The sequence below is a fragment of the Babylonia areolata genome, chromosome 22, assembly GCF_041734735.1.
Source record: "Babylonia areolata isolate BAREFJ2019XMU chromosome 22, ASM4173473v1, whole genome shotgun sequence".
NCBI classification, from domain to species: Eukaryota; Metazoa; Mollusca; class Gastropoda; order Neogastropoda; family Buccinidae; genus Babylonia; species Babylonia areolata.
Genome location: NC_134897.1, coordinates 37,480,491 through 37,495,131, shown reverse-complemented (window position 1 = coordinate 37,495,131; position 14,641 = coordinate 37,480,491). Strand labels below are relative to the sequence as shown.

At 41.0% G+C, this 14,641-nt stretch overlaps 1 protein-coding gene across 1 annotated transcript in view; it reads right to left on the bottom strand.

Moving 5' to 3' along the window:
• The window catches only part of LOC143297173 (uncharacterized), a 57,361-nt gene extending 43,317 nt beyond the window's left edge, over positions 1–14,044 (bottom strand). The window contains exons 1-5 of the mRNA XM_076609366.1: positions 13,898–14,044; positions 11,344–11,472; positions 10,381–10,458; positions 2,090–2,231; positions 758–905 (exon numbers count right to left, since the gene is read on the bottom strand). Coding sequence (XP_076465481.1) covers positions 758–905; positions 2,090–2,231; positions 10,381–10,458; positions 11,344–11,472; positions 13,898–13,978 — 578 coding nt within the window. The 5' untranslated portion in view covers positions 13,979–14,044. The remainder of the gene's footprint in view (positions 1–757; positions 906–2,089; positions 2,232–10,380; positions 10,459–11,343; positions 11,473–13,897) is intronic.
• Between the last annotated feature and the right edge of the window lie 597 nt (positions 14,045–14,641).

Genomic DNA, 14,641 nt, shown 5'->3' with positions numbered 1-14,641 from the left:
AATTAACATAGGCTTATCTCCGAAACAGGAAGTGTTCAGTCTGTCAATCAGTTTAACTGCAACCATGACTAAGATTAAATAACTGATAATTGAAAATAGTTGATTGATAATTGATTTCAGTCACATGTTTTCAAATTTCCAATCCCTCATCACAGAAAACAGTGTGAACTACCGTGGGAGACTTTCTCATATGTAAACTTTTCTGTCTTATTCAGTGATGACGTAGGACCTGCATGCAAGCTGCTCCGTTTGATTGGAATATCGGCTAAAGCCTAACGTGTATTTCAGAATGATTATTTGTATTTGTATTTCTTTTTATCACAACTGATTTCTCTGTGTGAAATTCGGGCTGCTCTCCCCAGGGAGAACGCGTCGCTACACTACAGCGCCACCCATTTTTTTGTATTTTTTCCTGCCTGCAGTTTGATTTGTTTTTCCTATCGAAGTGGATTTTTCTACAGAATTTTGCCAAGAACAACCCTTTTGTTGCTGTGGCTTGTTACGTGCGCTAAGTTCATTCTGCACACGGGACCTCGGTTTATCGTCTCATCCGAATGACTAGCGTCCAGACAACCACTCAAGGTCTAGTGAAGGGGGAGAAAATATCGGCGGCTGAGCCGTGATTCGAACCAGCGCGCTCAGATTCTCTCGCTTCCTAGGCGGATGCGTTACCACTAGGCCATCACTCCACTCTGTCACATGGTACCATTCTCTAACGACGTGGATAACACATACTGCAGATGATTCGCATGTTTACCCGTCTACTTTGGTAATGGTGATGTGAGATTCTTCATCCAGTCCGTACTTCGCCTTGGTTTCCTCCAGCACCCAGGGTACAAAACGGATGCAGGTGTACTTGTGATACCTGGTCATCGCAACCAGTGCTTCGAATCTGTAGTACTCATCTGCCAATCAAACGTATAAAAACTGGAGGAAGGTGAGGGCTATGGAACAAGAATTAAACCAAACATACGAATGACACAATGTCCAGGGCATTACCTTTTTTTTTTTTTTAGTGTAAAATTCCCTTTTCAGTTTCAAGGAGATATCAAAGAGTGCTACACCATAAAACAAGAGAGGCAAGGCCTTCGAGACTCACTTGTGACAACGCGCTTCATCCAGTAATGTAATCATGAGGGGGGAAAAAAACAGATTTTCAAAAAACCCTTAATTAAAATGGGTTTTGTATTAAATGTTGATAACCTTTGAAAACAAAAGACAGGCGGGGGAACTTCACATAAACCCAACACACTGATCAGGCCTTTTCAGAGTAATCCATTAGAACGTGGCTGGTTCCAATAGGTTTAGACCAAAACGGTAACAGGTAATGTCCAATTATAGCCACCTAAATTCCTGGAGCTGTATGCACGGTGTATTTTGTGTATATTGCAAGGCAGGCATGACGTATAACATAAACAACAATCATTTGACCTTTGTTATCCACTCCGAGTTGGTAAATTGTGGAAAAATTGCTTGAAAAACCACCGTCGTAACCCAATACTATCCTGATAACGACATGCACGCTTTCCTGTACAGCCGCCAAAATATGCATTTGCAGGAAAGCGTGTGATGTCGTTATCGGGTTCGTAAAGGGTTATGACGTTGGATTTTCAGGCGATTTACGCCACAACTTGCCTACTCAGAGTGGATGGCAATGGTCAAATGATTGTTATTTATGTTATACTTCATGCCTGCATTGAAAAAGACACGAAATGTGCCATTCATTTACCTCCAGAAATTCAGGTTGCTAAATCTGGGCATGACCCAACTTCAAACTCTCCCTCTCTCTCTCTCCCCTCCCCCCCCCCTCTCTCTCTCTCTCTTCCCCTCCCCCTCTCTCTTCCCCCGCTCTCTCTCTCTTCCTCTCCCCCTCTCTATCTCTCTCCCCCTCCTCCCTCCTTCTCTCTCTCTCCCTTCCCCCCCCCTCTCTCTCTCCTCCTCCCCCCCTCTCGCTGTTTCTCTCCCCCTCCCCCCTCTCTATCTCTCTCTCCCCTCCCCCCTCTCTCTATATATATCTCTCTCCCCCCTACCCCCCACGACCCCACCCCCCCACCTCTCTCTCTCCTTCCCACTCCGCTATTTCACTTACTGGTGGTGTTCATGTTGAAGTCAAAGGGGACGATGCCTTTTGGCCAGACATACGTCCTCTCTGTTGACACAAACCTCTTTTGGCGAGACAGACTTCGACGTTTTCGTTCAGGATGCTCCACTGGATCTTCGTCGTCTAGGTACTGTTTGAAACAATGCAACAGCCTGTATACTAACAGCTATTGTACATATACAAGCAAAGCGTACCACGTAGACGCTTCAAAATAGGTCAAATGTAAAATAAATGCAGAAATTGAGGACGTTTTTCTTTTACGACGCAATACAGCTGAAAGCATGATGGTTTTTTGTTTGTTGGTTGTTGTTTTTTTGTTTTGTTTTGTTTTGTTTTTTGTTTTTTCTGTCACAATATACAAATTACACACAGACACACACAGACACACACACACACACACACACACACACACACACACAACCTGCATTATTTAGAAACACACACACACACACACACACACACACACACACACACACACACACATATATATATATATATATATATATATATATATATTGATTTTTATCTCCAACAGTAAGAGAGAAGCTTGAAGATAACATAATTCAGGGAGAAACTCACATGTGTTCCTGTCATCACACTCCGGTATTGACCGTAAAAACCCTCTCATTTTGTACGGTCTGATTCAAGAACATCACACGGATTTGAAAGAGCTGCCCAACTTTAGTGCACATCTATAGATACTGATGAGTGTTCCATTGAACTGACACAAACCAGCGAAATGAATGGAGCTGAAAAAGGTGAAAGTACATATGTTAATGTGGGAAGTTTCATGGCACGAGAGGTAGATGGGGGTGGGGGGGGGGGTGAGAAGCTTTGACAATTTGACATTTTATTGTCAATACCTGTAAGGGTCTATTTGTATTTGTATTTCTTTTTATCACATCAGATTTCTCTGTGTGAAATTCGGGCTGCTCTCCCAAGGGAGAGCGCGTCGCTACACTACAGCGCCACCCATTTTGGGTTGTTTTTTTTTTCCTGCGTGTAGTTTTATTTGTTTTTCCTATCGAAGTGGATTTTTCTAAAGAATTTTGCCAGGAACAACCCTTTTATTGCCGTGGGTTCTTTTACGTGCGCTAAATGCATGCTGTACACGGGACCTCGGTTTATCGTCTCATCCGAATGACTAGCGTCCAGACCACCACTCAAGGTCTAGTGGAGGGGGAGAAAATATCGGCGGCTGAGCCGTGATTCGAACCAGCGCACTCAGATTCTCTCGCTTCCAAGGCGGACGCGTTACTAGGCCATCACTTTCACATGACAAGGGGGTGACGATGGTTAATTCTTAAATCCCCTTAAGTGCAAAGCAACATTCTGCTTAACAGCGTTTCATCAGCAAACAAAAAAAAAATCTCTAAATATCACTCTCTCACAATACATTAAACAAGCGGAACACACACACACACAGACACACACACACACAGACACACACACACACACACACACACACACACACACACACACACAAACTAATCATACAAACTCGACCATCCATTCTGGCAGTGATATAGTTCAGTATATCAATTTATATACCTTACCAAATTAACACAAGAAAATAAAATTTACACATGGATATCCTCCTCGTTTACTCTGGAATGTTCTGATCATTGTGATTATGCCTTATTCATTGTGCTTCTGAGATAAATGTATGATAATTATATTCATCAGGAGAGAGAGAGAGAGAGAGAGGGGGGGGGGTGTAGTGGGGGAGGGGAAGGGGGCGGTGGAGTATGAGAGAGGGTGGCAGAAACAAGTGGATAAACAAAAGGATGCTACACAGCATACTACGCGTATTTGCAAATACATGAATTATTTTCTTCTGTCTTTGTGAAAGGGCCAGCATCAACAAGGATAATTCAATTCAATTCAATTAAGTTCAAAATACTTTATTATCTGCTTCAACCAAAAACAGAAAATTTTCTTTAGGCTCACTTGAAATAAAATAAAATGCCCGTCAGCAAAAAAAAAAAAACAACAACAAAAAACAAAAAAACAAAAACAAAAAAAAACAAAACTGACACACCCTTCACTTATCACCATGCACACGTCAATTATTATGTAAAAAGAAAAACATGTGGGTAAGATACTAGTACATAATGATTCAGAGTGTAACAACTGTGTGTGTGTTGCGTGTGTGTCCGTGCGTGTGCATGCATCGTTTTGTGCGTGCGCACGCGCGCGCGCGCGCACGCGTGTGTGTGCCTGCGTGTAGAGCGTGTATGCGCGCGCACGCGTGTGTGTGCCTGCGTGTAGAGCGTGTGTGCGCGCGCACGCGCGCGCGCGTATGTGTACATTTCAACCATTATAAAAAGGAGAATATTCAGTAAGATAATAATAACATTTAAAAAGACAAATGCTCATCAACAGATAAAACCGAAAAAAGAATGAGCAACTGGCACACCCTTCCTTGATCACAGCGTACATATGAACTATCATGTTAAAAGAAAACATTTAGGTAAGAAAACAAAAATTACATTTTAAGATAAAGTGAAACATTTCAATGATATAAAAGGAAAATATTCAGTAAGATAATTATAACATTTAAGAACATGAAATCACAGCTGAAGGGTCAACACCGCCACCAATACTAAAAGCATGTAAAACTCCTTTCACGCCCCTCTGCGGCAAAACAATAACACTGAGCACGCGCGCACACACACACACACACACACACACACACACACACACACACACACTTCTCCCCTCACCCCCTCCCCTCACTTCTTTCTTCACACGCATGCATGCATACATATAGGGAAGAAAAGCAACTGTCATCATAACAATAAACAAATCACAGGCAATTGAATTATTTGAGCGAATCATTTATCACAGCAGCAGCAGAGATGGCAAATGACTTTTTGTACACATTCTTCTTTGCAAGAGGAATTTTACATCGTCTACCAGAAGGGAGTTTCTGAAAGACAAAGTGGATGAGTGGAATCATTAAGAATTTGGAGTGCTTTTCTGCTAAGAGTGGATTGGTTTCGGGTGTTCAGTTGCTGCTGGGGCTTGGTTATGATTTTGCTGGCCAGGTTTACAACTTGTCCTAATTTTGTCTTTAACTTCACAGTCAGATTGCCAAACCAGGCCACAATACTGAAAGCCATGACACTTTCTATCAGACTTCTGTACACCAGCTCAAGTATGTGTGGACTAACATTAAAACTTCTTAATTTTCGCAGTAAAAAGAGTCTCTGGTGAGCTTTCTTGGCAGTGGCATCAACATGTTCTCTGAATGTGAGACTGTGATCAACTATGGTCCCTAGATATTTAAAACTGTCCACTATTTCCACTTGTTTCTGATCTATTATGACTGGATTTTGTGTGTGTGTGTCCCTTTCACTGCCTAAACTAAGTTGTTTTGTTTTCTCCACGTTCAGTTCGAGAAAGTTATCCTTTAAGAAAGAGTTTATGACACTAATTTCTAAAAAAAAATACTGTGAAATTGAAAACTCGTCTTTTAAAAGACCTACTAAAGCCATGTCATCAGCATATTTTACAAGATTGAGGAAAAGTTCTGAGCACCTGATGTCGTTAATGTAGAGGGAGAAAAGCAAAGGGGATAAAACACAGCCCTGCGGAACTCCAGTATTCACAGTAATAATTTCATACAATATGGGCCAGCCAGAACTGACATTCAGACAAACACACTGTGGCCGTTCACATAAAAACTGTCGTATCCATAAAATAAGGCCAGATGTTACATCTAGGTCTATAAGTTTCCTCACTAAAATATGATGTTGAATAGTATTAAAAGCAGCGGACAGATCCATAAAAAATGCCCTAACAGATGTTCCAGATGTGTCCAAATGACGTGCGGTTAGATCAATTAAAGAAATTGTTGCATCATCAACACCTCGTCTAGCCCCGTACTCAAACTGTAGTAGATCCATGTGATCAGCTACACATTTCGACAAGTGTCCACAGACAACTCTTTCCATACATTTGGCAATGACAGATGTGAGAGCCACTGGGTGGAAATCTTTCATTTGGACAGCACCAGAAAACTTTGGCAATGGAACAATAGTTGTCATCTTCCATAAGCGGGGCATGAAATGATTATCTAAAAGAAATTGAAAAACACGTGTAAAAACTGGACCAAGCTGGTCGGCACAAACTTTCAACACGCGACCTGACAGGCCGTCTGGTCCTGGCGCTTTATTTGGGTTGACACGTGAAAAACACCTCGTCACCTCTGCTGTGTCCAGTTCCACAGGGCAAGAGACAAGTGACTGACATAGCTCATCACACTCTGCACGGAAATCCTGCCTGTCAAACCTTGCGTAAAACCTGTTCATGTCATTGGCAAAGCCAAAGGGGTCATCAGACAACAGAGCTTTGGGCCGCTGTGTCCTCCCCATCATTGTATTTAACCCCTGCCAGGCCTTCCTAGCATCCCCACACAACAATTTTCGTTCCACTTTATATTCACGTTTTAAGATAAGAATAACTTTATTATCTCCAACTGGAGAAATTTGGTCAGGTGCATTATCTCAACATAGACAAGTAAACAACATGGGGACCATAACTGTAAAAGCCAACAACAGCCCCTACAAATATTACGAAGGTACAAATGTAAAAAATATCACATACATCGTTTCATACATACATCCACACACTGCAGGTAATAACCAGTATTCTTAATGTAAAAACAGAAAGAATTAAGAAACATTATTTGAATATAATTATAAACATAGCCTACTATACTGCACATTGTATTACATTGATTATAATAGACAGATAAGATAAGAATAAAGATGAATTGCGGAAAACCACAACCAGATAATCAGCACACACCCGCACCGCACCCCACCACCACCCCCCACCACCCCCGGAACCCCCACCACCACCACCCACCCCACACACGCGGATAACTTGATTAAACAAGAGTAATAAACATATGATCTCAAATAAAAGCATTTCACATATTCGCTTTAAAAAAAATTGCAATTAATTATTATATCGTAATTATTAAACAGAAATATATTTAGAATATGGACGTTAGCATTAGACATATTCATTGTACATTCATCCTGCATATTGCACATTATTCTTCCTACATATTGTACATTCATTATAACCAATTGTCACGTTTTAAGCTCAAAACACACACACACACACACACACACACACACACACACACACACACACACACACCACAACTAGAACAAGGTACAGCCTATCATGCACGGACTTTCACACGTCTCACATGAGAGTGCGCGCGCGCACACACACACACACACACACACACACACACAGTTCTCAAGAATTTAAAAGGTGGATTGAACGTGGAATAAAAGTCTTCAGAGCTCTGGATTTCAACTTAAAAGTTCTGTAGCGTCGTCCTGATGGCAATAGCTCATAATACGTTGCTAAAATATGGGTGTCGTCAGTTGCTATCTGCCTGCTTTTTTTAACCACTCGACTTTCATACAGCTCTTGCATACTAGCTTGTTTCACTCCCACAATTTTACTGCATAGACTCATGACATCGTTCAAAACACGCTTACTCCTCACTCCCAAACTTCCATACCAGCACATAAATGAAACTGTAAGCACGGACTCGATACAACATCGATAATAACTTTGAAGAATATTTGAATTTATGCCAACATTTCTAAGCTTCTGTAAACAAAAAATTCTAGATTGACATTTCTTATGAATGGAATCAACATTTCTGTCAAAAGGCAGCTTATTGTCTAAGATGGTCCCCAAATATCTATATTCATTGACCCTCTCCACTGTTTGACCATCAATAACAAGATTAGCTACAGGCAAGGGGTCTTTCCGAAAATCTATTAACATTTCTTTTGTTTTCAATACGTTGAGATCCAGATAGTTTTTCTCACACCAGGAACAGAACTTTTTAATTTCACTGAAATAAATAGCATCAGAGTTGGACAGATCTTCTTAGTTTTGCTAACTTAAGTTGAATGTTAAAACTTCTTTTGAGTTCATTTACCTTAAAAGTGTCACCAGCTAAAAAAGCTATTTTCTTTTCATTTAGAATACCTTTCAACTCTTTAGTAATCCATGGTGTATTATTAGAAAAAATCTTAGTGGTCTTTGTCTTAATAACTAAATCTTCACAAAATTGGATGTACGATACAACATGATCCACAAGTTCTTCAAGACTATTGGAACAACTGTCAATAAATAACTGCCAGTCAGTGGCTTCAAAACAACCTTTCAAAGCTACGACACTGTCACTGTCCCACTTTTTTGTGTTGTGCAATATTGGTTTTTGACGTTTTACTTTTTGAATGTAATTTGGAATGAGATGTACAACATTATGGCCAGACCTGCCAAGAGGTGGCCTGCATCGAGTAGTATAAGCATCAGAATTTCGCCATAGCAACGATCTAAAGTCCTGTTTAGACGTGTGGGGCAAGACACATATTGATGAAGGTTAGGCAAATGTCCTGTAATGTCACACGTGTTGAAATCTCCAAGTATGAACACAGCCTGACCCACTGACCTACTTAGCGCTGCGTTGTAACTGTCAGCCACACGCTGTGCTGCCTGTGAATTGTCAGGGCCTGGAATGTAGGTCAGAATCACAGTCACCTGTCCAAATTCACGGGGAAGATAGTGAGGGCGGAAAGAAACAGTCAAGATTTCATTCGATTTCGTGCTGATGCGCTCACGAACACAGAAGTTTGTGGCCTTTTTTTTTTTTTTTTTTTTTTTTTTTTTTGTAAACAAGCATGCACAGACCACCACCTTTTTTTTTCTCCGTTTTCATTCTGTCTCTGTCAAAACGAATAGTTGTGAACCCCTCAATATCAATATCCCCTTCCCGTTCAGTTAGCCATGTTTCTGTAAAGCAAAATAAACTTGTTCTTTTATAGTCATTGTCATACTGAATAAGAGCAGAAAGTTCGTCAAGTTTGTTGTGCAGAGAGCGAACGTTGGAAAGGGTCATGGCTGGAAGTGCTGGTTCGTCAAGTTTGTTGTGCAGAGAGGGAACGTTGAAAAGGGTCATGGCTGGAAGTGCTGGTTCGTCAAGTTTGTTGTGCAGAGAGCGAACGTTGGAAAGGGTCATGGCTGGAAGTGCTGGTTCGTCAAGTTTGTTGTGCAGAGAGGGAACGTTGGAAAGGGTCATGGCTGGAAGTGCTGGTTCGTCAAATTTGTTGTGCATAGAGCGAACGTTGGAAAGGGTCATGGCTGGAAGTGCTGGTTCGTCAAGTTTGTTGTGCAGAGAGGGAACGTTGGAAAGGGTCATGGCTGGAAGTGCTGGTTCGTCAAGTTTGTTGTGCAGAGAGGGAACGTTGGAAAGGGTCATGGCTGGAAGTGCTGGTTCGTCAAGTTTGTTGTGCAGAGAGGGAACGTTGGAAAGGGTCATGGCTGGAAGTGCTGGTTCGTCAAGTTTGTTGTGCAGAGAGCGAACGTTGGAAAGGGTAATGGCTGGAAGTGCTGGTTCGTCAAGTTTGTTGTGCAGAGAGGGAACGTTGGAAAGGGTAATGGCTGGAAGTGCTGGTTCGTCAAGTTTGTTGTGCAGAGAGGGAACGTTGGAAAGGGTAATGGCTGGAAGTGCTGGTTCGTCAAGTTTGTTGTGCAGAGAGGGAACGTTGGAAAGGGTAATGGCTGGAAGTGCTGGTTTGAAGCCATTCCTTCTCAGTCTGTTTCTCACTCCTCCTCTAGCACCACGTTTCTTTTTACCATTCTTTCTCTTGGATGTTGGTTCAGTAAAATCAGTGATAAAACTGGGGGGGCGGTAAAGAACTGCTGTCTTTAAAACTCATTAAAAACTCACGGCTGTAGTGCAGTGGTGTAATGGCGGCTCTGTCAAAAAAACTCACTTGAACCAGTCCGTAAATGAAAAATCCCCTCTGCAAACTTAAAACAAAAGCACAGCACTAAAAGAGTCACAAAACACTTTGAATACATCCTTACGAACACACTGGTCCCAATTACACGGCAAAACTCCACCTGGAAACTGATTTACTGACATAAACTGACAGAGCAAAATTTGAACCTCCGGTCAGCAACAGAGTCGCAGAGTCGCGCCCCTTGATGGTGGTAATGATACCACCATTACTACTACTACTACTATACTACTGCTACTACTACCACGACCACTACTACAACTGCCAAACCACCGACAATGATAAGAACAACAAGAACAAGAAGAGGAAGAAAACACACCACCATTGCCATCCTTAACACCACCGCCATCATCACTACCAAAACAAAAAAACATATCTATATATGCGAGCAACTGGAATAATTACAAAAACTGGAGAAAAAAAAAGTCTCACCCCACTTTCAATCAGCTGTGTGCGTATGATTTCCAAGTCCTTTGAGGAATACTTTTCGATTTCCTTTCCTTCCTGGAACTGAACAATGATGGCAACTAGTGGCAAGGTAGTCGTAGTGAGGATCGATCTCGATCTCTCTCTCTCTCTCTCTCTCTCACGCGCGCGCGTGCGATCACTCATAGTCACACACAAAAGCATGCTTTATGAAAATACTATCTTGCTTCATGTAGTTTCCGTATAGCATATAGATAATTCTACTATTTGAAATCATTCCTTTGAATCGTCAAAAAAAATGTATGGCGCTGAGTAAAGATATGTAATTCTTTTTTGCTCGTATCTTAACGACAGAAAGATGAGATTTTTTTTTCCCTTTTCCTAAAATTTTCCTACCATTCTCTCGATTTGTACTGGCTGAAAACATTCAGAGATAAAACAAAAGAACCCATTTTCGATTCTTTATCCCGGCTTAGAACAATGAACATGACGCCACCAAAGTCTACAATCTCCAGTATGTGTGACGATACATTAAAAGAAAATTCCTCCTCCATTTCCAACACGGATACATAACTACGTTACACCCACCCATCCCCCCACCCCACCCCCCAACCCCCGCCCCCACCACTTCCTTCCACCAAATATGCAGGTTAGTCCAACTAAGCGAGGAAACATTACAAACTATGGCAAGAAAATACATGAAAAGTGCGCATTTCAATGTACATGATAAACTAGATAAATTATTATATATTCACACACACACACACACACACACACACACACACAACAATTCATCAAAGGCAAATAAACACACACACGCAGACACACACACACACACACACCAATTCATCAAAGGCAAATAATAAACACACACACACACACACACACACACACATACACACACCAATTCATCAAAGGCAAATAATAAACACGTATAAAGCAACAAACGAATAATGAAGAAGGACAGACCTGGCTTTTTTCTCCATGCAGGGCCTCGCTGACGGGGGCACCATGGCTGGTCACCACCGCCCCTTGTCCGTCCCCTGTCTCTGAGAAGACGGCTGCTCCTGTAGGAGCTGCTCCTGCAGATCGTTTCTCCTGAAAGACGTCCTTTGCTTTCAATACCCAGCCAAGTCATGTTGTTCCTGTTTCTTGTGCCTCATAATTATTGGGACATTTTGTCTTCCAGTTTTTCCGATGATGATGAATGACGCTAAAGGTGATGACGATGTTGCTTTGCGGGTCCATTTAAGTTTGGGACTACACTACGTGACAGGGCTGTACTCTCATAATACATCCTTACGTGACGGGCGCAATAGCCGAGTGGTTAAAGTGTTGGACTTTCAGTCTGAGGGTCCCGGGTTCAAATCTCGGTAACGGCGCCTGGTGGGTATAGGGTGGAGATTTTTCCGATCTCTCAGGTCAACATATGTGCAGGCCTGCTAGTGCCTGAATCCCCTTCGTGTGTATACCGCGAGCAGAAGATCAAATACGCACGTTAAAGATCCTGTTATCCATGTCAGCGTTCGGTGGGTTATGGAAACAAGAACATACCCAGCATCCACACCCCCGAAAAAGGAGTACGACTGCCTACATGACTGCGTAAAAACGGTCATGCACGTAAAATCCCACTCGTGTACATACGAGTGAACGTGGAAATTGCAGCCCACGAACGAAAAAAAAAAAATCCTTACATAAACTACACAGAGATACAATCATCTGCGTCCTCCCAGTCGGTAGTCCGCTTCGCCACGGAGGCGGGTAAGTCACGTTCCTGACTCTAAGTGGACCACCCAGGGGACTGATTCCAGTCTGTTATTCCTTTCAGTGCAAATCCTCCCTCTCACAAAATAAACAGGCTTAAAAAAAAGGAAGGTACAGACAGACTAAAATAACAATTATTCGCCGTTTTAAATAAAGCACAGCTTTTGCGAAGAAAAGCAAACAAACACTTTTTTTTGCGTTACACGGACGGGGCGATGTTTGTCTAAACTATCTAAAATTGCATGCACTTTTCACTATTCCAAAGGCAAAAGGAAATAAAATACATTCATCGACTGAAAGACAAAACAGACAAGCAGGTAGAACATACAAAGAAATAATACACGTGTGTGTTTATGCATACATATATTGCTGGTGTATAACCTGTCAAAATCGCATTGTAGCACATCACATTGCATTTCGATCCTTTCGATCCACGTTCAGCATCATTACCTGATTGTTATAGAACAGTGTAAAGCTATAGCATACGCATATACAATTACAAATATACTTTATACAGAACATTAAGTTCATGTGCAATACACTTCGTTGTTAAGGATTATAGCCGTTATATATTTTTTTTCATTATCGGCTATTCCGCACAGGGAACACACACAACACGAAATAAATAAATGCCGATGATACGGCGTGGAAAAAAGTCATCAACTCTTTTTCTGTCTTTTTTTTTTTTTTTTTTTTTTTTGTGTAGATATCAACTGATGTTTTGTATGGTAACCAATTAATCACAAACTTATCATGTTTACAAGAGAGATGTGAGTCTGTATTTCAAATGCATGTTTAAGATACCGCCTGAAATGACAATGCAGTGGATAAGTATTATTGATTCGGGTATTTGTATATGAAAAAAAAAAATTCGCATTTATAAGAATCTTATCAAACGTAGGATCTGATTTGAATGTAGCACCATGACCAAACGGAACAATTCTCTCTTTGATTTTGATAAGACTATATATTTTCACACTAATCATTATCCATCAAACTCATTATACAAACTCGCATGTCCAAAATATATGCTAAATATTGTCTTGGTTCATTATACTTAGACTAAAGAGGCTCTCGTTGATTAAACCCAAATATTACGCATCTATACAGCGCTTGTTGATAGCATTATATGAACGAGTCTTATCTGGAACCATCTAAGTTTTATTTTTTTTTATGTATCGTATTTTCTAACTGCGAGATTCCATTGAAGCTTCTTATTTTGTATTGCATCCCATTTTTCACAATATTCATGCTTATATTCATCATGAATAAGAATATCATAGTACACACGAGCACACTTATTTACAGAAATAATGGTTTAGGGGCTTTGGAGAGTGAGGAGTTGTCATTCTGAATTTTAGATTATATCTTCTGAAGTGGCGTTTAATGCTTGCATGCATCCTGTGTATACAATGTAGTCAGTTCTTAGCAAATGTTGTTGTTTTTTCTTTAAAGTTTACAAAAGATAAAATCGTGCAATCTTCATTTATATAATAAATTGTGTGTATACAATAGGTATACACCACGATTAAACAAAATTGTTACGTTCCCAATGTTTGCATTTTCATTCCGGGGAAGAAAAAAAAAGTTCAATCATTTTTATCTTCTTGTACATCATTCATATGGTGAAATCCTATTCTCTTAACTGACGAAGCCGTTATCAAAAATCAAAGGCGCAAAACAAACAAACAGGAAAAAAATATATATATATTGATTTATCATCATTATATATAAATGCACCATAGTGGCATCCTCTTACCTTGTTGGACAAAGCCGTCGCCAGATTCAAGAAACAGTACAGACAGACGAAACTGACTGACCAAAACTTGAGCCGTTCCATCTTTGGTCTTTGATTAACCAAGACACTGCTCTTTACCAACGGGAAATATGGTGCGTCAAAGGGAGAGCACACCACGCATGCCCCGCGCTGAATGCATTCATTTATATACGGAGATAAACATAAGCTTTTCCAGCTGTGTAACAGCCTCACTCCAGCCTACCAACCCCTCCTGCTGGATTTGTACCCTGGAGTTATTTTGGGCAATGCCGGAATGACCCAGGGGGGTCGTTTGTGGCTGTTATTATTATTATTATTTTGTTGTTGTTGTTGTTGTTGTTGTTATGATGATGATGATAATTATCATTAGTAGTAGTAGTAGTAGTATTGTTATTATTGTTGTTATTCTTGTTGTTGTTGTTGTTGTTAGTAGTAGTAGCAGTAGTATTGTTATCATCTTCATCATCAGTAGTAGTAGTAGTAGTAGTTGGTCCCTTGCTGCTTCAGCTCTGCCTCGGTGTCTCGCCTTCAGTTGTTGCGAGGCCGGCCTCTCTTCCTCTTTCCCTGCGGGTTCAAGGTCAGGGCTCAGCGTTTGATGCTGGACCCTGGCTTGTAGGGGTTCTGTACTCGCTTTGTATTGTCTCCCACCCCTCATTACAACGTGATTGAAGTCAGAAGGAAGTGTCGTCTTCGGTTACCTTGTGCCGCCTTCTTTCATCCTCATCA